The sequence below is a fragment of the Diceros bicornis genome, chromosome 36 (genome assembly GCF_020826845.1).
Source record: "Diceros bicornis minor isolate mBicDic1 chromosome 36, mDicBic1.mat.cur, whole genome shotgun sequence".
Classification (NCBI taxonomy): Eukaryota; Metazoa; Chordata; class Mammalia; order Perissodactyla; family Rhinocerotidae; genus Diceros; species Diceros bicornis.
Genome location: NC_080775.1, coordinates 32,787,678 through 32,814,034, shown reverse-complemented (window position 1 = coordinate 32,814,034; position 26,357 = coordinate 32,787,678). Strand labels below are relative to the sequence as shown.

The 26,357-nt window shown below is 34.3% G+C and overlaps 1 protein-coding gene across 3 annotated transcripts in view; it reads left to right on the top strand.

Moving 5' to 3' along the window:
- The window catches only part of CUL2 (cullin 2), a 92,458-nt gene extending 66,409 nt beyond the window's left edge, over positions 1–26,049 (top strand). For all 3 annotated transcript variants that reach the window (XM_058532768.1, XM_058532767.1, XM_058532770.1), the window contains exons 9-21: positions 698–860; positions 3,539–3,663; positions 5,232–5,339; positions 6,063–6,122; positions 7,362–7,490; positions 7,599–7,685; positions 8,657–8,809; positions 9,105–9,182; positions 14,886–14,952; positions 20,880–21,082; positions 22,869–22,970; positions 24,295–24,411; positions 25,453–26,049. In XM_058532768.1, the coding sequence (XP_058388751.1) occupies positions 698–860; positions 3,539–3,663; positions 5,232–5,339; positions 6,063–6,122; positions 7,362–7,490; positions 7,599–7,685; positions 8,657–8,809; positions 9,105–9,182; positions 14,886–14,952; positions 20,880–21,082; positions 22,869–22,970; positions 24,295–24,411; positions 25,453–25,584 (1,524 nt within the window). In that variant the 3' untranslated portion in view covers positions 25,585–26,049. The remainder of the gene's footprint in view (positions 1–697; positions 861–3,538; positions 3,664–5,231; positions 5,340–6,062; positions 6,123–7,361; positions 7,491–7,598; positions 7,686–8,656; positions 8,810–9,104; positions 9,183–14,885; positions 14,953–20,879; positions 21,083–22,868; positions 22,971–24,294; positions 24,412–25,452) is intronic.
- Positions 26,050–26,357: the final 308 nt, after the last annotated feature.

Below are 26,357 nucleotides of genomic sequence, written 5' to 3'. Positions count from 1 at the left end.
TGCATTAGCATGATTTTCATTGCAAATGTAGTTTTGTTTTGAGGCAGAAATTAGCCAGTTTCTCTGGCCATTATTTTTATTAGCTGGCTTTTGTTAATGTTAACCAGTATATGGTTTGTAGCTCAGTGCTTTTTATATAGGATAAGCCATGATAAAGGTCTTGATAGACATGTGTGACTCTGACTAAATATATTTTGACTTTCAAAAATTTTAATGAAATGTTTAATGAGGTAGTTAACTATCATGTACATCCTGTTTGCATTTATATTTTATAAGAAGAGGAACCGACATAAAATCATTAATCTGCTTGACCCAGTTGGTGTAAATTATTTTTTAGTTTGACAGTTAAATATTCATAAAGTGACCACCTGTTCTGGTTTTAATAATCTTTACCCACTTTTCCTGTTGCATCTTAGGTTGTCAATATAATAGGATGATCAGGGTCAATAAATGAAGACAAAATGCAGACCACTTAACTTTAGTTCTTGTTTATAATGTAGTGAAATGTAGGTGATAGCAAGTAGCTTAAAGAAAAATTTGAACTGCTTTGTGGAATGTGGGTTTAAATTGGTTATGTAATCCTTATTTGTTACCTGGCTATTTAATCGAGCCATTAAAATTAGGCTACCTAAGTTACTTGCTGATATTATAGATTTTTTTCATAGTAGTTCATAACTGTAAGAATATATTTCTGAAGGTTCTAGGTAGATTAAAAGATGAAGAAATTCGATGTCGAAAATACTTGCACCCAAGTTCATATACTAAAGTGATTCATGAATGTCAGCAGCGAATGGTAGCAGACCACTTACAGTTCTTACATGCAGAGTGTCACAATATCATCCGACAAGAGAAGAAAAATGGTAAGTGATACAAAACAAAAATGTGAATAGAAACTAGATTATAAACCCACTTTTTAGTCATCTTCAAGCTACCTTAATTTCAAGCATATTTTAGTAATAGTCTCTGAAATATTCGATATGCCTTTTTACAGATTATTAATAATCTATTTTGAACGACTTTTGGAAAAGTATATTTTCAAAGTGTGTTCTACAGTCAAAAGAAAAACTGGGAAAATGTTTGCACATTTTTATATATCACAAGGGCTAGTTTCCTTAATACATTAAAAGTTTCTAATAAGGAGTAGGAAAAAAGACAAAGAATATGAAGAGGAAATATAAATAGATTTTAAATATATGGAGATGCTCAATCTCACTCAAAATAGGAGAAATACAAAATAAAAATACAATGAAATGCTAGCAATAAGCAGTGAAAAAATGGAATTTTTTAGAAAAAGAGAAAATAGCATTAAGAATTTTCAAATAGTAGGGAATAAACGTAACAATATGTGCCAGACCTACACAGAAAATTAAACAGTGTTGAAAGCAACATTAATTTATAGATCTAGAGTAATCTACTCAAAACTGAAGTTTTTTTTTTTTTTTTTACCTCTGCAAGTTATACTTTTAGACTAAGAACAGTCAAAACAATCTTGAAAACCATGATGGGAAGACTTTTGCAGGACAGCGTGACTTAAAACCATAGTAATTGAGACAATGGGCATTGGTGCAAGGATAGGCAAATAGACCAATGAAATAAAATAGAGAGCCTAGAAATAACCCACGCATACGTAGATACTTGAATTAAGATCAAGGTGGCACTGCAGAGCAGTGGGTGAAAGACAGTATTTTCAAGACATAGTGCTAAGTTCATTGGATATTCATTTGGAAAAAAAGTGAAATTTGATATCTACCTCAGACACCATATACAAAATCTGTCAATTCATTGTAGGCTTTTAATCTAAATGCAAAACAGTAACACTTCTAGAAGGTAATACAGGAGAATAACTTCATGACCTTGAGGTAGGGAAAGATATTTTAAATAAGACAAAAAAGCACTAACCACAAAGGAAAGATTGCTCAAGTGGCCTGCATTAAAACTAAAACTTTGGATCATTAAAAGACCATTAAGACCATTGGATCATCCAAAGAGCATCAAAAGATAGTCATAGGGTAATATATTTGCAGTGACTGAAAAAGGTTTATGTCCAAAATATAAAATGGCCAAGAAATCTGAGCAGCACTGCAGAGCAGAGGATGTCCAGGTGGTCAGGAAGCATCTACAAAGGCGCTCAACCTCATTGACATGGGAGAAGGAAAATGAGAGCCGCATCAAGATAATAGTGCTTACATGTTGATATAAAATTAAAAAGACTGAAAATACTAAGTGTTGGGAAGCATGTGGAGTAGTGGGAATCTGTGATACGCTGGGCTGAGAGGTAAATTGATGCAACCGCTTTGAAAAAGTGACATTGACTGCTAAAGCTGAATATATGCTTATCTTATGATCTAGCCATTTCTCTCCCAGGTATATACCGCCCCCCCAGTGCATGCACATGCAAAAAGATATGTACAGGTTTGTTCATAGCAGCGTTATTTGTTAATAGCCCAAAACTGGAAACAACTCAAATGTCCAATAACTGTAGAATGGATAGAGCACAGTATATTCATACAATGAAATATTATAGAGGAGTGAAAATGAACAAATTAGAGCTACATACAACAACATAGATGAACCTTATAAACATGTTGAACAAAAGGAACCAAACATGGAAGAATTGTATGATTCCGTTTTTATAAACAGTTCAAAACAGGCAAAACTAATCTGTAGTTTAGTAGTCACAAGAGTGATTGCCTTTGCAGAACAAGAGGAGTAGTGATTGAGCAGAGGTGTGAAGGGGCCTCCTGGGTGTACGTAACGTCTGTTTCTTAGCCTGGGTGGAGATTACGTGGGGGTGTGTGTGTTCACTTGTGATAATTCATTGTGATGGACACTTTGGGTTTGTACGCTTTTCTGTATGTGTGTTATACTTCAATAAAAAGTTTAAAATAAAAACCACTACTCTGAGACATCATTTTCATCTCTCAGTGGCAAAGATCAAAACGTTTGATAACACATTGTTGGCAAGGGAGCGCCTGCTGCTGAGAGCTCTGTTTAGAAGGATCTGTCTACAAGATTAAGCTTGGACACAGCAGTCCCACTTCTAGGGATTTATACCACAATATTCTTGCCCATATACAGGATTATTAATTGTAACATTATAATATCAGAAGATTGGAAACAACCAGCTCCCATCAGTTGCTAAGTAACTGTAATATAGCTGTATAATGATGTGCTGTGCAGTTGTAAACTGTGAGGAAACACTTTATGTACCGATATGAAAAGATCTCCACGTTAAAATGTTGTGTTCTGCGGTGGCAAATAATACATAAAGTACGCTGCACTATTTGTAAAATGGGGGCAGAGGGAAGAATATGTGTATTTGCTTGAATGTGTGTGAAACATCTTTGGAAAGATTAAACAACCACAATGTGGCTTTCCCATGGGGAGGAGGACTGGGTGGTTGGAGATGGGTTTGGGGGACCTTCTTTACATACTCTTGTAATTCTGCCTTTTGAACCATATATTGCCTAGCATATTAAAAATAAATATGTTTTGAACTATTTGGAAATTTAATAATCAGATTTCTTTTTCCCTTCAGACATGGCAAATATGTATGTCTTACTCCGTGCTGTGTCCACTGGTTTACCTCATATGATTCAGGAGCTGCAAAGTCATATCCACGATGAGGGCCTTAGAGCAACCAGTAATCTTACTCAGGAAAATGTGAGTTGTATAAGAAACTGGAAAATTTTCCTCTTAATCAGATTATCATGGAGTTTTTCTTTTGACTTTACTGTTTTAAATGATGAAAGAAAAGTCCTACCATGCCAACAAATGAAATATCTTTTTTAAAATGTTTTAAACCTAGTGTTTATTGGATTCATTTTGGAATTATCAAATTATTAGAAAATCGTTGAATGAGATAGTCGTCTTCTTAGTCACACTGATGAGTTCATTTAGCAATTGTTAATTAACTTCTCACAGAAAAATATGTTCAGTGTTTCCAAATAATTGTGTTTCTATGTAACTGGCGTTAGTACTTACTTGTAGTGGTAATGGTATCAACCAATGGTAATATAGACAACTTATAATTTGCTTTCTTTTTATGTGCTCTGAATTTGGTAGCCCAGGAAGCAGATTTAGATTAACACAATCTTCCCTAAATACATGCTTGCCACCCAAAATACCCAACCGTGACCCTCGTGTCCCTAGTACCCATCTCAAGAGTTCCCTGCCAATCAAATGACTAGTTACAACAACAGGTGTCTTTCCTGTCAGACTACGTTCTATCATCATGTCTTGTTGGACTGCCTTCTTTGTTATTACTAGTGATGGTTGACAAATAAGATGACAAGTAAGATAGACATGACATGAGGTATTAATTCTCTTTCTTAAGTAGAGCTATTTGCTCTTCATCTATAATGCAGTAATCTGTGTATAGACATCATTGTTCAGGAGCATTTATTAGATGCTAATTGCCTAATTATAGATTTATTTGTCTTTTGCAAATAAATGTTAGATTTTATGTCCTGCCACAGTAATGCATGTTTTCCATTTTCGTAAAACTATTAGTTTATATTATTTAGGTTTATTAGTCTGTATTATTTATTAGGTTTATTAGTTTGTTTTATTAGTTTTATAGATTCAGGGTGTTGAATGATGGGCATAGAGGCATAGAGTTCAGTGTCAAGGACTAGGAGATGGAGATATAAGAGAATGCATTTGTAGTACACTCAAATGATTTTAGCTGACTTATTTAAGTCTTAGGTACTAACTTCATAGTCATCTCCATTAAGAATGAAAACTGACTTTTGCACTACTGGGTATTTCTTCCCTCTGAGATGTGGGGAATTATACTGCTTAGCTCCAGTAGTCTCTATTATCATGAATACTGGCTTTTTAACTCCCTTCTCTCTCTCAGCCTTCAGTGGCTTTGAAGGCACTTTTTGTTTATATAATCCTCTGTGAAAGTGATAGGCCTGGTAGTTCCAGGACTGTGTCTCATTACCTTAAGATACGGTATTCCAATACCAGAGAGAAGTGTGTTTATAGTGGGTTCTTCTGGCAGAGGAGCTACAGTCCTACATTTCTGGTGTTGAATGACCAGCTAATTTCACATCAAAGTTTCAGATTTTTAAGATCATCTTAGCTAAAAACGTTGTTGAGGGTGTGTGTGTGTGTAACATTAATTACTTGGGGAAAGCTTTTAATTAAACAGCTCTTTAGTAAGCCTAATATTATCCTTGAACTTCTTAAAATGTGATGTTGTACTTTGTATTTCATATTTTTAGATGCCAACACTATTTGTGGAATCAGTTTTGGAAGTACATGGTAAATTTGTTCAGCTTATCAACACTGTTTTGAATGGTGATCAGCACTTTATGAGTGCATTGGATAAGGTAACTTTTTAATACACATATAATATCTATATATATAATTTTCTTTCTTTAATCTTTATCCTTTGGGCAGTTTCAGAATTAGGACTTCTAGTTATGTGATTTCTAATCTAGACGTGGAGATTTAATCTTAACTAATTTAAATGTGAAAGTCAAAAAAGAAATAACTTTTAAATTAATAACTGAATGGTTAGATTGATTGCTTGAATTTGGTGGGAATTGAATTCTTCGTGAATATGCTATATAAGGGGAATTGTTAATAAGCTAGTATCTTCTGGAAAATACATGTGTAATTTTAATATTCTTTAGTACTGATTTTTCCTTGGAATGTAATACTTAGGTTACTATATTGAATAATATTTGACAGAAAAAGAAATATTTTAACTTTGAAATTTTGATATACTTTAAAGGATGTTTGCTTACATGCTTGTTGTAAGTTTTTTAAAAATGTATTTTATTTTATCTGTGTTCAAATATCAGTAATAAGTTATAAAGAGTATCTTTCAGTAGGACAGGATATATAATTGTTATATAATTATCATGAGGGATATAGTTAGAGGAGTTTACCCTGCGTTAGTTATGAAAACAACATTAACAAGCTATCAGCAAGATATTGTGTTTTGTGTGGGGTAGTAATATTTTGATGTGCAGATTATAGCATATATTGAACCAGCTGCACTTTTACCCTGTTACTGGTGGCTAATTACTGGCCTGTTTTTTATTTAGGCCCTTACATCAGTTGTAAATTACCGAGAACCCAAGTCTGTTTGCAAAGCACCTGAATTGGTAAGTTTGATGATTGCTTAAAAGTAATCTCATGAAAAATCAGTATTAGGAAATGAAAACTGAGGAGGATGTCAAGTTAATTTGTTTTTGTAGCACTTTTCAGAAAAATAGATGAAATTAAATTATTAAAAATAAAAATGAATATGTTATGTGTAATCTAATATTTATTTAAGGAATGCAACAGGCCATATACCATAGCCTTTTCTTAAGAAATAACTGAAGAGAAAATACTCTGTTTTACAAAGTTTGGGTTTTAAAGTATGTCTGCTTTGAAATAATTTGTATTACTTCTCATAGAGATTTTGTTTTGTCTGAAATCTGAAGGACATTTGATGATAAATTTTTTCTTTTTTTTTTTTGTGAGGAGATCAGCCCTGTGCTAGCATCTGCCAATCCTCCTCTTTTTTTTTGCTGAGGAAGACTGGCCCTGGGCTAACATCCGTGCCCATCTTCCTCCACTTTATATGGGACGCTGCCACAGCATGGCTTGCCAAGCGGTGCGTCGGTGCACGCCCGGGATCTGAACCGGCAAACCCCAGGCTGCCGCAGCGGAGCGCGTGCACTTAACCACTTGCACCACCGGGCCGGCCCAATGATAAATTTTTGATAACCTTTAAAGAAAACTTGCTCACAAGGTTGTACGATTTTAAAAAGTACTTATTGAGCGAGCCCTGATGGCCTAGTGGTTAAAGTTTGGCACTCACTGTTTGGGCGGGCTAGGTTTGCTTCCCGGTTGCGGAACCACACCACCTGTCTGTCAGTTGCCATGCTATGGTGGCGGCTCAGATAGAAGAACTAGAACAACTTACAACTAGGATATACAACCATGCACTGGGGTTTTGGGGAGGGAAAAAAAAAGAGGAAGATTGGCAACAGAAGTTAGCTCAAAGCAAAGCTTTCCCTGCAAAAAAAACCCACAATACTTGTTTAATGCCAAAAAAATTACAGAACCTCTCAAAACTCACCTAGGTGTTCTTTTGAAGCTTGTGTTACTTATATCAATGCTTTATTGGTCACTAAGTATTGATTACATTTTGACATGTTTATAGTTTTTTTTAATTTATTTTATGACATATTTTAAATTCTTTAGTGCATGTTCATGATTTTTAAAACATAAGTTGAGGATGGCAAAGACCCTATCCATTGATCTTATTTTGTATTGTGGCCGCTTTGCCTCCTTTGAGGCATGATATGTACAGAAGGGCCTTTTATAAGATTTACTATCAATTTCTATTTGAGCTTGCTAAATACTGTGACAACTTACTAAAGAAATCAGCGAAGGGGATGACTGAGAATGAAGTAGAAGACAAGCTCACAAGCTTCATTACTGTTTTCAAGTATATCGATGATAAGGATGTTTTTCAAAAGGTAAGTTGTGAATAGAGAAGTTTTATTTGTGTTTTCATCAGCTTTGATTTATTTTTGAACTTTAAATCATCAGAAAGGAAGTAATCTTAAAAAATTTTTTTAATATAGTTCTACGCAAGGATGCTGGCAAAACGTTTAATTCACGGGTTATCTATGTCTATGGATTCTGAAGAAGCTATGATCAATAAATTAAAGGTAATGTAAGCCTTTGGTCTGATAATGTCCTAGATGTTAAAAATCTTCGTTGCAGCATGTTAAGTGATAACAGGAAATAATTCATCAAGAGGTGATTGGTTAAATGTATAATGGTATATTCGTATGGTGGGATATGCAAAAGGACAAAATCTCTCTCTTTATGTTGATATAGACTCATCCTCAAGATAAACAGTGTTAACTTTACAAAAGACTTATATTACTTTAATGAATACACCTAAAATATTCCTTTGAGTACCAGTTTTGGAGTGCAGTTGAATTTCAGGTCATTTTTGCATCATTTTAGCTTACACACTGATCACGTAAGTAGCAGCTGATTCATATTTATCCTGAGTTATTCAATACTTGGTAATTCTCCTGTATAGTAGACATTGACTGTAATATGTGGGCCTTTTTAAATATACCAAAAAATAACTTCTAGTTTTTAAAAGAAGTGTTATACAAAGCTTTTTATATCCCACGATTAGAGATCCCAATTTTCTGACCTGGTGATGGCAGAGTTTTGAATAATTTCAAAGAAATAGATTTCTTCATTACTCAGTAGATGGTATTAAAAATATGCCTAAGTACCCTCCTTTTTAAATTGACTACTGACTCAAATGTTCCCAGTTATCTTTTGTGTGTATTTCATACTATCTGTAAACCTTATGAGATATCTTACAGATAGTAATGGAGCATTTTGTAGTGTTGAAGTAAGATATATAGATTTATAGATAAGTTTTTGTTTTAAAGGGATATTTATGGTTTCATAAATATGTGTTTTCATTCCCTTACTTAATCTGCATTTAGAAAAAAAGGAGTTTTTGAAAGATTTTGAATAGCTGCTTTGGGTTATGAATAATACAGGCCGTTGATGTAAGCATACAAATAGGACTTTTGACCATAGACCCAGTGATGGCAACACATCTTATTACTCAATATGGTTTTTAAAACTTTTTTTTTTTTTTTTACAGCAAGCCTGTGGTTATGAGTTTACCAGCAAGCTACATAGGATGTATACAGATATGAGTGTCAGTGCTGATCTCAACAATAAGTTCAACAATTTTATCAAAAATCAAGACACAGTGATAGATTTGGGAATTAGTTTTCAAATATATGTTCTACAGGTATGAATATGTGTTTTATTGTGGGCATTTACCAATCATTTCAAATACTCTGATATGAAGGATTGGTAAATGGATGCCTGATTACGTTTCTTTCAGTTAATGGATTATAAGCTTCTAAAGTTACATGTTATATTGATTTGGAATGAAATGTGCCATGACAATAATGCTGATGGGTTTTATCAACATTTTGAGGAAGGAAAAAAAGGTGCTTTGGTTGCTTAAATCATTTTATGAATATTTGCTTTCATGTTATATGTTTATTTAATTTTTTTTATTTTACTTTTTTCTTTTCTAGGCTGGTGCATGGCCTCTTACTCAGGCTCCTTCATCTACATTTGCGATTCCTCAGGAGTTGGAAAAAAGTGTACAGATGGTAAATTTGCAGGAAATATATTAAAAGACCTAGGGAATTTTAATAATTGTATTTATGTTATATCACTTTAAATATTTTTCCAAAGTTTTAAAGTCTCATGTGATACAAAAATATATTCACATTCAACAATTTAAAATTAGAGTTAGTCTGGATGATTGGATAAAGAAGATGTGGTGTATATATACCATGGAATACTACTCAGCCATAAAAAAAGACAAAATCATCCCATTTGCAACAACATGGATGGACCTGGAGGGTATTATGTTAAGTGAAATAAGCCAGAAAGAGAAAGACAGGCAGTGCATGATTCACTCATATGTGGAAGATAAACCAACACACAGACAGATAGAACTATCTGGTGGTTACCAGGGGCTGGGGGGGTGGGGGCTGGGCACAAGGGGTGGAGGGATGCACTTATATGGTGACTGACAAACAATAATGTACAACAAAAACTTCACAATACAAAAAGAACTCTCAGGGCCAGCCTGGTGGTACAAGCGGTTGGGTGCACGCGGTCTGCTGTGGCGGCCCGGGGTTCGCCGGTTCGGATCCTGGGCACGTACCGACGCACCACTCAGCAGGCCATGCTGTGGCGGTGTCCCATATAAAATGGAGGAATATGGGCACGGATGTTAGCCCAGGGCCGGTCTTCCTCAGCAAAAAAAAGAAGAGAATTGGCAGATGTTGGCACAAGGCTGATCTTCCTCTCAAAAAAAAAAAAAAGTCGTTAAAAAAAAAAATTATAGTTAGTCTGCCTTATAGGAAGAATGTAAATTATTGTAGTTCCTAATATTAAAACTAAAATGCCAAGAGTGTCATTCAGTCCTTTGTCAAAGCATGTCTCTTATTCTTAGTAAATCTTATTATCTACTCTTAAGCAGTTTTAAATTACAAAAATTTTGATATTAGAAGAGAGTTTAGAAGCCAATACTTAAAACAATCATTTTCTAATTTTTCCTTTGAATTTTGAGCCATTTTTATACTTCGTTATCCTTTGTTGTAATATTTATTTTTATTTCTGGGCTGTAATTTAGGTAAAATGTATGGAATCTGAAATATTCTAGAAATAAATGGATTGAAGTTGGAAAATTCAAGTCAAAATTGCTTTAAAGTGTGACTGAATAGAAACCTTAGAGTGCTGACTAAAAAGCTTTTAAAGAGAATTTAGAGACTGCATCTGTAACACCTTTATTAAGATGTAGTTCATAGGTCGTATGTCCTAGTCCGTTCAGGCTGCTATAACAAAATACTACATGGGTGGCTTATAAATAACAGACATTTCTCTCTCACAGTTCTGGAGGCTGGATGTCCGAGATCAGGGTGGTAGGATAGCTGAATGAGGGCCCTCCTCGGGTTATGGACTTCTCATATCCTCACATGGTGGAAGCGGCTAGGGAGCTCTGTAGGGTCTCTTTTATTGTAGTACTAATCCCATTCATGAGAGGGCTCTACTCTCATGATCTAAGCACCTTGCAAAGGTTCCACCTCCTAAACCATCATATTGGGCATTAGGATTTCAACAATAAATTTGGAGGGATACAAACATTCAAACCATGGCACTATACAGTGCACTTATTTAAAGTGTACAGTTTCAGTGATTATTAGTATATTCATAGAGTTGTGCAAACATCAACACAATTAATTTTAGAACATTTTTATTACCCCACAGTTACCCCAGAAGAAACCCCCTACCCATTAGTAGTCACTCATTTTCCCTGATCTCTCCCCACCGTCCCCCAGCCCTGGGCAATCTGCTTTCTTTCTCTGTAGACTTGCCTTTTCTGGACATCTCATAATAGAGTCATAATCATTTGTAACTGACTTCACTCAGCATAATGTCCAAGTTCATCCATGTTGTAGCATAAATCAGTAGTTTATTCATTTTTATTGCCAAATAATATTCCGTTGTGTGGATATACCACATTTTATTTATCCATTCATCAGCTGATGGACTTTTGGGTTGTTTCCACCGTTTTGGTATATGAGTGGTGCTGCTGTGAACATTCATGTACAAGTTTTGAGTGGAGATATTTTCATTTCTCTTGAAACGGACCCTTTGATTTTCTAACTCAGCGAAAGAGGCTTACTTCTTAGTTGAATGCAAATTTGGGTAGCATTTTCTTCTAGAGAAACTTTCATTATCTTTTAGTAGTCCCTTATTTGGGCAGTGACTTGAGGTTGTGAACCAGTGAGTTATGCATAGATTTATGAAGTTTAAAATGAAAATGGTATTTCATTACACTGTTTCCTTAGAGATGTCCACAGTGGGTAGTTGGAATCATTTTTTAAAGTAAGTATATTATTTTTATTTCCTTCAAAATAAGGATTATAAATAAAATAACAGTATAGGCTCTGGAATCATAATTCCTGGTTTCAATTATCTGTTCTGCCATTTACTATGGTCTGTGACTTTGGGCAAATAACTTTCTAATTTTCTGTTAACTGATAATATTCTACCTCAAAGTGTTGATATGAAGATGAAATGAGATAATGTAAAGCACTTAGTCTGGTATATAGTAAGTACTCAATAAATGGTAGCTAACAGTAGAAGAAGTAATAGTTGTAGTAGTAGTGGTAATAGCAGAGTAGAGAAGTATAAACAGCCAGGTAGATTTCAAGATACCAGGCATAAGGTAGACTTTCAGAATAGGAGTCTCATTTAAGACTTTTTGCATCTCCCTTGAAAAGGCATGGTAGCACAAAATATCTTAGAAACCATATGAAGAAGAACATTCATTTGGAAGGGCAGAATATGAGCCCAGGTTATTATGAATTTTGCAAGAAGGATAGATGCAAGTTAGAAGCAGGGGATGGGGTAACCAGGTAAAGCATTTTGATGTATTTGTGACCAGGCAAGAGAAAGAAAACTGACCTGTCACCTTTGACATTCTTAAAACTTGTTTCTTAAGAGCCTGCTTTTCCAATCGAAATTAAGGCAGAGAGTGAGTGTTGGCAGAAGTAAAGTTTCCTTCTAACTTTATGTTGTTTTTCTCTCTCGCCTTAAAATAATTATTTTCCAATGATAGTTGTTTAACTCCTAAAACTTTAGTAATGTATGACCTTCATCAGGTTTCAGATTCCTCATTTACAAACAGGAAGCAGGTTTCTTTCTGACTATAAAAATATGATTCCAAGAATGTAGTTCTCTCCATTTGAATTTTCTCCAGTTACCAGTAGAGGGAGTTTGTCCTTATATTTTTTTCCTAGTAAATCCAAGTTTTCAATTACATAGGAGTGAAAATCCATCTGTGTACTTGATAGTTTACATTTTTCACATGTAAATTAATTCATCTTCCCTTGGTGATCATTTATATATTTTACATCTTAATCTTAAATATAACTTTATCAAAAATTACTTTCACTTTACACTTATGTATCTTAAAACTGGAAATTAAGCTTTAATTGAAAGTATTTTGCACATTAGACCAATAAATCTTAATTGTGTTTCTTTTGTACCTGGTCCACAAACCTGAAATATAAAGAAATATACTAAAGAACTATAAAACTAAAGAAATATAAAGTAAGGTATATTAATGCAGCTGTCTATTAGAAGTGAACAAACTCATTGAATATGAAATGTTAATTTCTAAGGCCCTTTGAGTTCTAATTACTGCCCTCAAATTGTAATTGAAAGATGCTGTCCTTTAGCCTATTATTTACTTTAAAATGAGAAGTTTAGTCAAAATACATTTCTCATAAACTTTGATGACGCAATTATTTAATGATATAAATAAGCAAATTTTACAACTTTTGTCTTTTAATAACAGATAAATTTATATTCTTCCCATTTAGAACTGAATCTTTTTGTTCTTGACTAGCTATAGATATGAGAATCTTTGTAATCAGATTTTAAATTTAAGGATAAAGTAATGTTTTCTTTTGGCATCGATATAATCGTCAATAAAACTTTACTGCTAGTACTAGTTGCTAGGGCTGTAAGGAGGTAAAATATGTGCCTTCCGGGCTTTCAATATATTGTCAGTTCTCCATATCTGTGGCTTCCCCATCTGTAGATTCAACCAACTGCAGGTCAAAAGGCCTGTGATAATTGGGTCTATATTGAACATGCACAGTTTTTGTTTTCCTTGTCCTGATATAACAGCTATTTACATAGCATTTGCATTGTATTAAGTACTATAAGTGATCTGGAGATGATTTAATGTATACGGGAGGATGTGCGTAGGTTATATGTAAATACTATACCATTTTCTGTAAGGGACTTGAGCATGTGCAGATTTTAATATCCATGGGCAGGTCCTGGAACCAATATCCGCAGATACCAAGGGCTGACTGTACGTCCTAAAGCTAGTTTTGCACTTAAATAATTTATAAAGAGCATTTTAAAGTTTGATTGTCTCAGTTTCAAAAATGTTTTATTTTGCTTTTGGCCACAAATTCATTATAAATGTTTCATAATTAAATTATGAGTGCTATAGTAATTGAATTTTACTGTCATCCCTGGAGGTGATTAATTAGTCAAAGCATACTTCTGGGTCCTTTTATGACAAATTTTGATTTTCTCTTTGTCTGGATTAGAACCAGGCAGAAAATATTAAGTATTCCAGGTGCCAGTCATTTCCTGTTTATCATGCAAAGGGGTTGGTGGATTTGCTCAGAGAGGACATTGCTGCAGCACTGGAGGGAAAACTTGGTCAACAAGTTTCAGCTTCCCAGGACTAGGCAGACTTGGAAGAAACTGCTGAAAGAATTCACTAATTCTCTTGGCTGGCAGCTGTGAACTTTTGTTGTAAGGAGTGGGCATAGTGCAGCTGATAGGTTAAACGTTGCTGATTGCTTTATTTTGAACTTCTTTTTGAAAGTACAGAAGGTGAAGTTTGATATACAAATAAAAGCTTTAGGTATAGTAGATAGCACATCAGGCTAAAAGTGTGTCCACAATTCTGAATTGTGACATGATGCATTTTGTTATTTTTCAGTTTTATAATGAAGTTGAGTTTTTACCTTTTTTATGTATTAGTATCATTTTCTCACTGTATATTATGTACTGACTCTTTAAAAGAGCTCTGCATTTTTTGAACGAATGTCCTACAATTACACATTCAATCCAAGGAAGGAGTTTTTAAAATTTCAAAGCTACATTAATAGAATGTTAAATTTAATTTTTTACAATGTTATCAACAAAAGAAGCTACAAGACAATTACTCTGAAGCTTTGTTTGTATGAGTATTTGACTGCATGTGGAAGGTAAATTGTAGATGGCACTTTATAGGTAACTACAGAAATATTAATCAACCTGTCACTTCAGCAAGGCTATATGTTGGCAAATAGGAGATGAGAAATGAAGGTATGATTTGTATCTTCATATTGAAATCTATGTGTTGGTGTTTTGGGTCAGTAATTAGTGTTTATAAAATCCAAATTGATATCATTCAGAAATGATAATGAATCACTGACTATGTCATTTCTGAATTTATACAAAATGTCAAATTTGCAGGGTTGTGGCTCAGTGGAAAGAACCTTGGACGAGGTTGTAAGTGACAAGAGCTTGGCTACTGCTTTTGTGATCTTGGTCAGGGAGGCACAGGGGTGTATATTCTCATTTGTGAAAGGAGTAGGTACACCAGATGGGCTATAATGTCTTTTCTAACATGAACACTTTTTGACTTTCTAGTGTAGTAATAGCCAAGTAAGTTATGTTACAGTAGCTGAAAATAATTTGATTTTTTTCTTCCTTTTTTACAGTTTGAATTATTTTACAGCCAGCATTTCAGTGGAAGGAAACTTACATGGTTACATTATCTCTGTACAGGTAAAATGCATTCAATTATATCTAGTTTAGTGAAATTTACCTGATATGATTATGTTAATAATTTAGAAAGAGATTTCCTTATAGCCTAATTACAGTTTTTTTCTGGTGATAGTTTTTTAACCTTTTCTCCTCCATCTGCCTTTCTGGTTACCATTAAAGCAACTAATAATGAAGTTCAAGTGCAGCACTTTTTAGCAGTATTTTATAATTATGCTGCTTATATTACTACTGCTTTCAAGAAAATTTCTGAATTTTATAATGGTTTATTACATTTCTGTAACAAACCACTTTTTATAGACATTAGAAATTTTATTTAGAAATCTAGACTTGATGAGTCAGATACTCCTAAAAATTTTATTTTCTCTCAATAGGCCAGATGTCCTCAGAAATTTCATTAACTATTATAGCATCATAGGAGACCTAACCATTTGATTTTTATTTGTGCTACTATAGCGAACTCAATAGTAATTACTTTTTCTAGCATGTCCCAATTAATTTCCAATTTTAGAAGAGTTTAATCAGAATCTAATCATTTCATTTGCTTCTCTCTGAAACAGTGAGGTCCACTCATTTGATAGTAGGATTAATACCCGAATGATTGTAGACTGTGTGCCATTGCTCTGAGTTGCCTGAAGATGTTAGCCAAAGCAAACACTCAGATTTTCTCTACTTTTGCTAAAGCTATGCTTTAAAGAGTGCATTGAATCAACTTTCCCTTTGTATAAGAAAGAAAGGGTGTATGTTTATATCCCTTAGAAATGGTACAAGAAAATCTGATCAGTTGCCATAACCTTTATTAAGAAATTCTTTCTATTCACTCACCTAAGAGAAATTTCATCTAAGTAATTCTCTTAAGTGCCATTTATTTGACTAATTTATATTTGAATATATCTCATTATGTTAGTAATACATATTAGTACATAATAATTAGTATAGTAATATATATTTATACAAGTTTATCTTTATTGAACAAGTTGCACGTTTTAATTTTTTCAGTATGTGAAATAAAGAGATGTTTATTGATATTCTTAATAAATGGTCACTTAGTAGTTGGCCTTCAGTTTTACATCTGTTGTGAATTTTTTCTGTTCTCATTTAGTTAATATAATTGATCTTAAGAAGAAAACATTGCTGGACCAGTGTTTTAGATAACAAAAAAACTATTGTATCTTAATGTACTTGAATTTAATTTACTTTTACTTCCCTATCTGTCTTGGCAAGTTTAAGCTCTCTTGCTTATTCTCATTATTTCAGCAATAATCGTCTTGTCTCCTAAAGTAATTTTAATGAAGGGCTCACTTTTTTGGTGTTCAGCAACTAGTTGTGTATAGGAAGAAAGAAAAACTGTGTATATAGTTTTTGCCATTGGAATTTGGCATGAAAACTGTTACCAATAACACCTAAATAGGAAAGAGAACAACTTTCTTTTTCTGTTTTTGAACTATATTAAATTCCCAAGCTGGTCTATAATAACCAGATTTTTGGAATTTTTTTGTTTTGTCTTATTTTAGTGTTGTGCAGGTGTATCTTAATTAAAGCCAAATAGTTTCTTCCTTTGGAAAAGAGATATTAACCATGTAAATTCATTTCCTATTTTGAATCACTTGTTTTGAAAATTCCTGTGATCTGTCTATGAAATCTTTGTGTAAAGTTTTATTTTGGTTTTGTTTCTCATTTATTCACTTAACAAAAGGTTCTCAAACACCGTTCATCTTTAAGATACTTGTTCTGGAGTCCCCACATCTGTCATGAGGCTCCAGTACTCCTTTAGAACATTGGCTCTGATCCTGGACTGATCACTTGGAGTTTTGTTTTGTTTTTTTTTGGTGAGATAGATGAGCGCTGAGCTAATATCTGTTGCCAATCCTCCTCTTTTTCCTGAGGAAGGTTGGCCCTGAGCTAACAGCTGTGCCCATCTCCCTTTACTTTATATATGGGACACCGCCACAGCACAGCTTGATAAGTGGTACATAGGTCTGCGCCTGGGATCCGAACTTGTGAACCCTGGGCCACCACAGTGGAGCGTGCGCACTTAACCACTACGCCACTGGGCCAGCCCCTGGAGTTTTGTGTTTTGAGAACACTTAGCACTCGTACTTATACATATAATGAAAATTACTCTTTCCTAGTTCATTTCCACGTTCCCAGGTTTTTTTTGGTATTGTAATCCAAGAGCCTTTACAAGTGGTTGGGGATGGGGTATAAAGTGGTATTGGGAGGAATTTAAAATCCGAAGACATAGGGATATTAGCCTACTAGCTGTGTAACCTTGAGCAAGTTACTTAACTTCTCTGAGCCTATTTCCTTATCTTTATCTTTGTAAAATTCATTTAGCAACTCAGAGAACATCTTCCGTGTTCCAAGTACTTTTCTATACCAAGAACAGATAAAATACAGAGCCTCAGCCCTCAAAAGCTCACATCTAGTAGGAGGACAGACAAGTAAATGATTATAGTACAGTGTTTTGAATGTTATAATAGAGAGGCAAGCCCGGGGTATATTAGGGTATCCCATAGATTGGTGGTAGCAAACAGCTACTGGTAAGGAAAGGCTTCTGAGTAAATAACATCTGCTTGTTTTTCAAGGATGAATAGGACTTAGCCAAGATAGGCAAAGAAGAATGTTGAGAGTGTATTACTAACAGAAGTAAGAATTTTAAGAAGTAAGCAATCTGTAATATCAGATGTGACTGAGATACTGAATGAGAGAAAGATGAAAATTCCATTGGATTTATGATTAGGACATTAGATAGAATTATTCTGAGAAAACAGCTTGATGAAAAGATACAAATACAGAACCTGGAAACTGTTACACTGCCTAGATATAGTAAGTTTTATTTGTGGCAGAACGAGAAATTGTAGGAATCCCAGGTCAGTTGCTGAGAGATAAGTTGATAAATGGTAAACTCAAGAGGGATACTTAATTGGATAATACATAGATATTTAGACAATGCACAGATAATACTTATGATTAGATCACGTTGGCAGTTAATGAACTGTAAATCATTATATAAGTGATTGATATAATTTGCCAGAATGAAATAATATCACACACCTTAAAAGGTAGTGATTCTATCACTGACTGAATTCTTCTCGTTATTGATTTCAAGTACTTCAGCAGCTTAAACTGTGAGGGGTTTTAATATTATCTAGTGTCCAGTCCATATTCAGATTTCCTGATTATCCCCAAAGCGACTTTAATGCCTATTTTTAATGCAATCAGAGGTCACTAATTGCACTTGGTATTATGTCTTCCCACTTCCTTTCTTCACCACTCCTCCCCCGCTTTAAGCCATTTTAACATACTTTTTTTAAAAGACCAGGGCAGTTGTCTTGTAGAATATCCAGCGTTCTGGATTTGTCATATTTACTTGTGATGTATTTTATTTGTTTTCTATTCCCTGTACTTTCTGTAAAGTAGAAATCAGATCTGAAAGTTTGATTATATTTACATTAAATATTGTTGGCAAGAATACTTCTTCAGTGGTCCTGTGTCTTTCATGTTGCATCACATCAGAAGGCATGTAATGTCAGATTGTCCCATTGTTACAGATACTGCACTTGGCACTTGGGTAAGGTGGTTCCACCAGATATCTCTATTGGAAAGATACTCTTTCCTTTTTTCAATTTGCAGGTGATCTGAGGGGTGATACTTAGGTCCCATAGGAATATCCTTTTCCAGGAACAACCTTACCTAATGCTTGTGGTGCATTCAAGCCACTGATGCTTGTGGCTTGAATCAGTTATTTCATTACTGGTTGCAAATTGGTGATATTCTGTCGTTCATTCAACATTTAGTAGCTGACATTCTTCTGTAAAGAGGAGCTTTCTCTTAGGGAGCCGACAGGTAATGGGAGAGTAACTTGGATGCAACTCGTGTGAGAGTTGTCCCCACTCTTTATTTCCTGTAATGCCACTTGATTTATGGTTGGCTTATTTTTTAAATCATGTATGTATCAGAATGTTTTATTCTAGTGTGGAGTTTCGTAGAGTTTGTCAGCCTATTCTGCAGGTTAAATCACCTCTTTTGTCGTTTTACGTGGCAGTAATTAAATGAATCATGCAATTTGGAATTTCCTTCCCTGCCCCACATGTGCCTCTAACCTTTCTCCATTCATTTCAGCTGTGAGCTGACTGATAAGAGGATGGTGCTGACAAAAGTGGGAAGAGGTCCATGTACCCTTGATCCCGACAGTTTATTGAAAAGTAGCCAAAAAAAAAAAAAGGCCTGATACAAAACTAACTAGTTTTCCTCTTTTTAAAAGGGTTGCAGAATGAATTTGATAATAAGTCAGTGATACTTTAACCCCTTACTTGCATTATCTACTAATGCTCCTTGGGTTCTGGTGGTAGTGAAAGACTGTTTTGTGTGGCAGAAGACTCATTCTGTTTCCAAACCGATGGCAGTATGTTACAGCATCAGTGACATGCTGGCTGATGGTCCTACTTAATCTTCTGGGTGCTTGATGCATTATTTTATAGTTGATTTTGGCATATGAGTAAGCAGTCATTGCATAAATAATATAATGCAATTTATGTGATGTTTTGCCTCACATCACATTTCCCAAACTTAAATGTTGAGATGCAAGTCCTCAAAGTACCCTTCAGACTAATTGTTATGTTAGTAGGACGCCCCTAATGATAATTTTTTACTTTGCGTGAATCGGATATTCTAATTAATATATTAAGCCTCCTTTCATGAAAACTCAAAGATAAGGAATTTTTTCTCTAGGCGTTCCTATTAAGACAATTTTGAAAAATATTTCTGAATATCAGTTTTTTCTGAAATAAGTTGAGGCATAATGAAAGTTAGAATAGGCATGTGTGGTGTTGATAGTTGGAGAACTGACTTATATCCTTTAAAATCTTTATTACATAATGAATAAGTAAAAGAAGCACAAAATCTTGATCAGAGTTACTAATTACTACTAACGGGGAGAATGCAGCCTCTGGGGTAAGGTCATGTGAAACACAGCTTCCTTGAATTAAAATGAAGAGCTCTAAAACCAAATCTCATGCTGTTTTAGTTTATAATCCATTAACAGTCAAATAATGCAGACTGTGTGTGTGCGAGAGAGAGGGAGAGAGAAATGCAGTCACTAAACCACAACTCTGTGCTTCAGGAAACAGTTCTTTGACTTGCACTAACTTTTTTTTTTTACATGTTACAGAGTGCATACATGTTTGTCATGCTGTTTGTTACAAGCTTTTCAATGTGCTGTCTCCTGGGATGTTGCAAAACTATAGTATCCATAAACTTGCTGTCTTCTGTAGCTCTCAGGGTAATATAGAGTCTAGAACATTTCTATTCTGTCAGCTATTTCAACAAAATAATAGATCTGCCTGTTTGTCTCTCCTCCTATTTGTTTTTGCTCCTAGAAAATTACTGGGAAGAAGAATATTATTTATGAGACAAAATAGCATTGTTAAATTTTGGCAGAAATTACAGTTCAGATGGAGCTGCAGGAGAAGCATCTTCTGTATGCTTATAGACCTCCCTGTGTGCTTGAACCTTCCCTAGGATACATCAGATATAGACAGCACATGAGGCAGTTGCTGGTAGCAGGCTGTCATTCTCTACCCTTTGGCTGGCTGTCCATTTCTCCTCCTACCCCCACCTTCTCTTATTGTTTTTTTCTACCCAAGTCTTAGCCTTCCTATTAATATTTAAAGACATTGTTTATACCTACTGGCAAAGTTACGATAGCTTGACTGCAATTTATACTACATACTCAAAACTGATAACCTTCCCCCAAACGCTCACACAAACAAATGATTACATTGCTAACAGGAATGGCTTTACAACAATTTAATAAGTCCTTGGTTCACTCTTTCAGGAGAAGATATCTGAAATAAACAATTATTACTCAAGTAATTTTGAAATGTTTCTTTGATCACTTTATTATCACAATTTTGTTCTAATTGTAGGTGAAGTTAAGATGAACTATTTGGGCAAACCATATGTAGCCATGGTTACGACATACCAAATGGCAGTTCTTCTTGCCTTTAACAACAGTGAAGCTGTCAGCTATAAAGAGCTTCAGGACAGCACTCAGATGAATGAAAAGGAGCTGACGAAAACAATCAAATCATTACTTGATGTGAAAATGATTAACCATGATTCAGAAAAGGTATGGGGTAATATTTCAAGGAATTTAAGCATTATAAACATATAAAGCTTTTCCCTAGGATGTCTGCAGTTTTAAAAGTAAGGTTATAGTTGTTAATGCCCTTTGTACTCTGGGAAGCCCTTGAGTCTCTGCGTTACTACAGGCTCCTTAAGCTGTGAGCTTGAGGAGTCGCAGATGGCTATGTAGGTTGGTGCCCATGTGCCCTTTCAAACTTAGTTTGGTTTTCTTTGTCCTGTACTGTGACAGTTTACTGAAAATTATAGATTCTGCCATCGAGAAGATTCTGGTTAACTGAGGTTTGAAAACTGCAGCCTATCATAGATCTTTCTGGTTTTTTGTTCATATGTTTAGTTAATATTTAATTACATGGTTCTGTAATAGGAAATAGCCTATTGATGTCTCTTTGTACGCATGTTTTACGTGTATAACTCCATCCCAAAAGCTCCCATTCATGTCCCTTAATTTCACCATATATTTTTAATATCTGTCACGAGAGTAGCAAGCCAATACTAGGTTCCTTTTTTCCTTTATAACTTGTTTTTTCTAGTAACAAGGTTTTGTTGTTGTTGTAGTATATTTTGGATATTTAAATGGTTAAAAAAACAACAGATGTGGGTTAAATCTGCTGCTTCAAATTATTGAGCCTGTAAGAAAAAATTATTGTAAATGATATTTCATTTTTACTTTGGTTTATAGCCTACAGTTATTTCTCTCATCAGTTCATTTTGCTACATCTCTAAGATTATGATGACATTTTGTAGCCTATAATTGAACAGCTCTAAATAGCATGTTAATCTGAAATTCAAATCAGGCTTTTCTTAATTTTGAGAAATGATTAATTTTTCTGACTTCAGAATCTTAACAAAATATTAAATTCTTAATATTAGTTAAGGTTTAATTAAGGCAATTAATTACTTATGATTGAATTAAGCTTAATTAAATGCTTAAAAGTTACGAGTTTTTCTAAAACATGTTTTTGCTGCTCAGAAATGGACAAAATAAATATAGGTTGCTTGTTTGCACATTAAATTTTAATTATGAATCTGCCAGTTCCTTAGCAGAATTTCTTAGGTTATTACTGAGAATGAGTCCATCTGCCAAATGCTTCTTGTTCTGCTAATGGAGAAATTGCACTATACGATATGAGTGGCTTTCGTAAGCCCGAGAGAGAAGTTGTGATTCTAAAAACTGGCTTAACAACTTTTACTTGAGAAAAGGCCACTTGCTTCTGGCAGAGTGAATAAAATATGAACTGAGGGATAAACTCTGTCAGAATCATACCAGGGTCGCAGAGAAGTGATACTTGTGTGCCACTGGAAACAGCTTGCTTCCATAGTCAGGTTATTTTTAATTGATATTTTATTATTGCAGCATTTTAAGAAACATTTGGTTATTTGATTTTTGAAAATGGGCTGATGGAAAAATAATGAGCATTGGTATTTCATAAAAATTAAAATGTTAAATTCTGTTTAAGCCAATGAGCTTGACTCTTTTTGTCTTATCCAAAGGTAGTATATGTGATAGTTGGGCCAGAAAATAGCTCATTTCTAAATCTAAGCTGATTAAAATTCTGTCAAGTGTAAAATTAGAAAAGAATTGTTTTTACTTTTTTGGGGGGTTTTGACAGAAGACAATTATTTTTCTCTTAAATAATATTTATAATGTAAAAGATGGTGAGAGTTTAGTCTTTTTTGTTTGGTCATTATTTAATTTCATGGCATATTATTTGCAGCAACTGTTATTTAATAATTTTATATAAATGTAAATGAATTATTTTTAATTGTAGGAAGACATTGATGCAGAATCTTCATTTTCATTAAATATGAACTTCAGCAGTAAAAGAACAAAATTTAAAATTACTACATCAATGCAGAAAGACACACCACAGGTAAGTGCTTTTTAATATCATTTCTTTTGGAAATATTTAAGCATTGGACTTGATAAGTGGTATCATTGAGATAATGCAAAACTTTGCACATCAAAATTATAATATGATATATCTATCTTTTCTGGTTTATTCTTTGCATTTACTAACCTTACAAACAGAGTCTCTGCCAGTATTTTAGATTTTAAAAATAGTAGTGTAATGGATATCTAAGGAATAGGTGTTGTGGTTTAGTCATATTTGCTCTTAAACTGTATTAAAATGTGTGGCTTTGCATTCTTTACAAAAATTCCTACCTTGAATAGTAATATAATCTCTTATAGTTTTCATTTGTAAAATAAGAGAAAGTTTTACAGCACATTTCTTTCAAAGATAAGTTCTTGAAAATGCTTCTCAATCTCTCGTGTGCAAGTGAACCACCTGGGGATCTTGTTAAAACTCAGTTTGTGGTCTAGTAGGTCTGCAGTGGGTCCAGACTACCAGATGAGCCAGTCTGTGTGGTGAACATCTGCTGTTTGTAACAGTGATTATTCTGGTGTTCTGGGATAGGCTGTTCATATCACTTAAGTTTCCTGATTGCCTCCTACATGCCACCCTGTACTTGGGCTTGGGGCAGGATGTGAAGGTATGTAAGATATCAGGTCCTCCTCAGGAACTTATTCCCCCATGGGGAGACAAACGTTAATTATTGCTGCTAAATTTGAACCCTAAAATTTAGGGATCCAATTTTCCTCTAGGCTAATGAATAACAGTTGTAATGTATGGGTTGTACTTTATCTTTTAAAAGTGGTTATGAGATCCCCATGAATGTGGTGTTACCTGCTTCTATACCTTGCTGCCTCTGTGTTTACTTGAGCTCCATGGAGACAGGGTCTTTCTGGCCCATCTTTCCTGGCTTCTCTGCTTGCTCTAAATGGAACCCCTCACAGCTCTTACTCTTGAAGCCTGATCCGGTACACACTTGCAGCCAATTACTAAAGCATCTACATCTGTGGTGTAGAGTCTGTACTCACTGATAGGACAGCGATCTTGAGTATTATTGCTCTGTGTCATTTAAGTTCTACTTTATTGCCTATTTACATTTGAGTACAGTTTATAATAGTGTTAATTTTTTTTTAAATAACCTTCCAACTTTAACCCAAGAAATTATGTATAACTCACTGTAGTTAACTGTTTTGGTAATGGTTATGTGATATTGGGCACTTTATAACTGTATAATTTGATGCTCAGTATTGATTGGAAATTTATTTAAACTCACTGAAAAAATGATTTAAAAACAAGTTCAATGACTTAATGTCTCATTTGCTTTGTTTCTCTTGTAAAACAGGAAATGGAGCAGACTAGAAGTGCTGTAGATGAGGACCGGAAAATGTATCTCCAAGCTGCTATAGTTCGTATCATGAAAGCACGAAAAGTACTTCGGCATAATGCCCTCATTCAAGAGGTAAAAGGGGGATGAGTCCTCAGGACTTCCTAGGGTCGTGGGTATGATCAGTTTATGAGTTAGGAGTATTTCTTTGTAAAGATGATACAGAAATAATATGATTCCCAAACAGCATAAAGAAATGCTTCATTACTTAATGAGAACAGTACTCACTTATAATTTCAGTATTAAATTCAGACTTACTTTGGCTTGAATTTAGAGGTCTAAACCACACCAGTTTATTGAGTCTTCTGTCCAGTTATTGAAGGAAGTTGGCCACATCACATATTCATTCATTGCATAAATATCTGAGCGTCTACCTTGTGATAGAGTACTGTGCTAGTCACTGGGGAGGTAATGCAGAGCGACACAAGATGTGGTTCCTGCCCTTTTGGAGTTCGCGGTCTAATAGGAAAGGAATATGTTATTGAAATAATATGCAAGTAGATATAAAATTGCATTAACATGCACTGAAAAAAAGGTATACAGTACTATGAGAATGTGTATAAAAGTCTTGACTTACGGGATGTTGGGGAAAACTTTTTTTGAGAAAGTGTTACTTTAGCAAAGAGCTGGAAGTTGAATAGTGGTTCATGCAACTCCAGGGTATGTGTATTTAGATAGATTAATTAGTTTATAGTTTATTTTAGTATATATGAATATTATTAGATTTTAATATATCTGTGTTATGCATTTTAATTCCTTCACAACATAAACGTTAGGCTTTTTCCTCTCTTTACATATGAACTTATTTTTGGTCATCATGTGAAAATTGGTCTTATTTGCTTCCTTTCTTCTTGTGCACTGCCCTCTGAGTTTAAAAAATTTAATATTGTTCATGGCACTCACTCACTTGATATCTCATGTCCATCCATTTAGGATTATTTTATTCAGTTTAATTAATATAGTTTCATAATTATTTTAAGTATATTTTTCCTATAGGATTAGGTCTGTTTGATGAAACCTCAATAAATTTGAGGTCCTTTATAGCTAATGGTTAATAGTAATTACTTATAACTGATTAATTAGCAGTAGTTTGACATCCATGTCTCTCTTACACAGGTGATTAGCCAGTCAAGAGCTAGGTTTAATCCTAGTATCAGCATGATTAAGAAGTGTATTGAAGTTCTCATAGACAAACAGTACATTGAACGCAGCCAGGCGTCAGCAGATGAATACAGTTACGTGGCGTGATGTCGCTCTCCTCCGGTGTGAGTGTGAGAAGATCGTTGCCATCACCATTTGGTGTGCTCCTGTGGGAAAAAGCAGGCCTGTGCCTCCATAATTTGGTCATTTGGCAGCCCCTGTTTCTCTGCTGTTTACAACATCACCAGTGCCACGTCATGAGCGTCAGAGAAAATGCCTAGAGATATTTCAAGCTCATGTCATTATGACATTTCTTAAAACTTTATTAAAAGAATGAGTGAAGTATTGCTGAAATGTGGAAATTTGGTTGGGTACCATGCTTTTTCTCCCCTTCACGTTTGCAGTTGATGTGTTTTTTTTTTTAATATATCTTAAAGGACATAAAATAAAAAACTTAAATATTGTAATATGACAGGTAACCTAATAATTGTATCTACATTAAAATGACAAACATGATATTGCTGCTTGTCAAATAAAAAAAAATAAAGAAATAGAATGCTTTTTTTATGTGGATGAAGTGTCACACAGAATAATATGTCTAAATGTTCATGAGTCTTCAAAGCAGCTAATTCAGCTTTAGTTGCATTTTTATCAGAATGGTTTTAATTCACTTGTACTCCTACTTAAATCCTACATGAAAAATGTCTAGATTGTTGTTCTTGAATGCATAAAAAGGCATTCAGCATAAAGAGTGTTTTGTTTTTATGCATTAGAACTACATTGGATATGAGCGTTTTGAATACTGAGGACTTAATTCCATCAAGAGTTTCTGGTGATGTGCTACACCACAGAAACAAAGTATGAGGAGAGTATTTGTGACC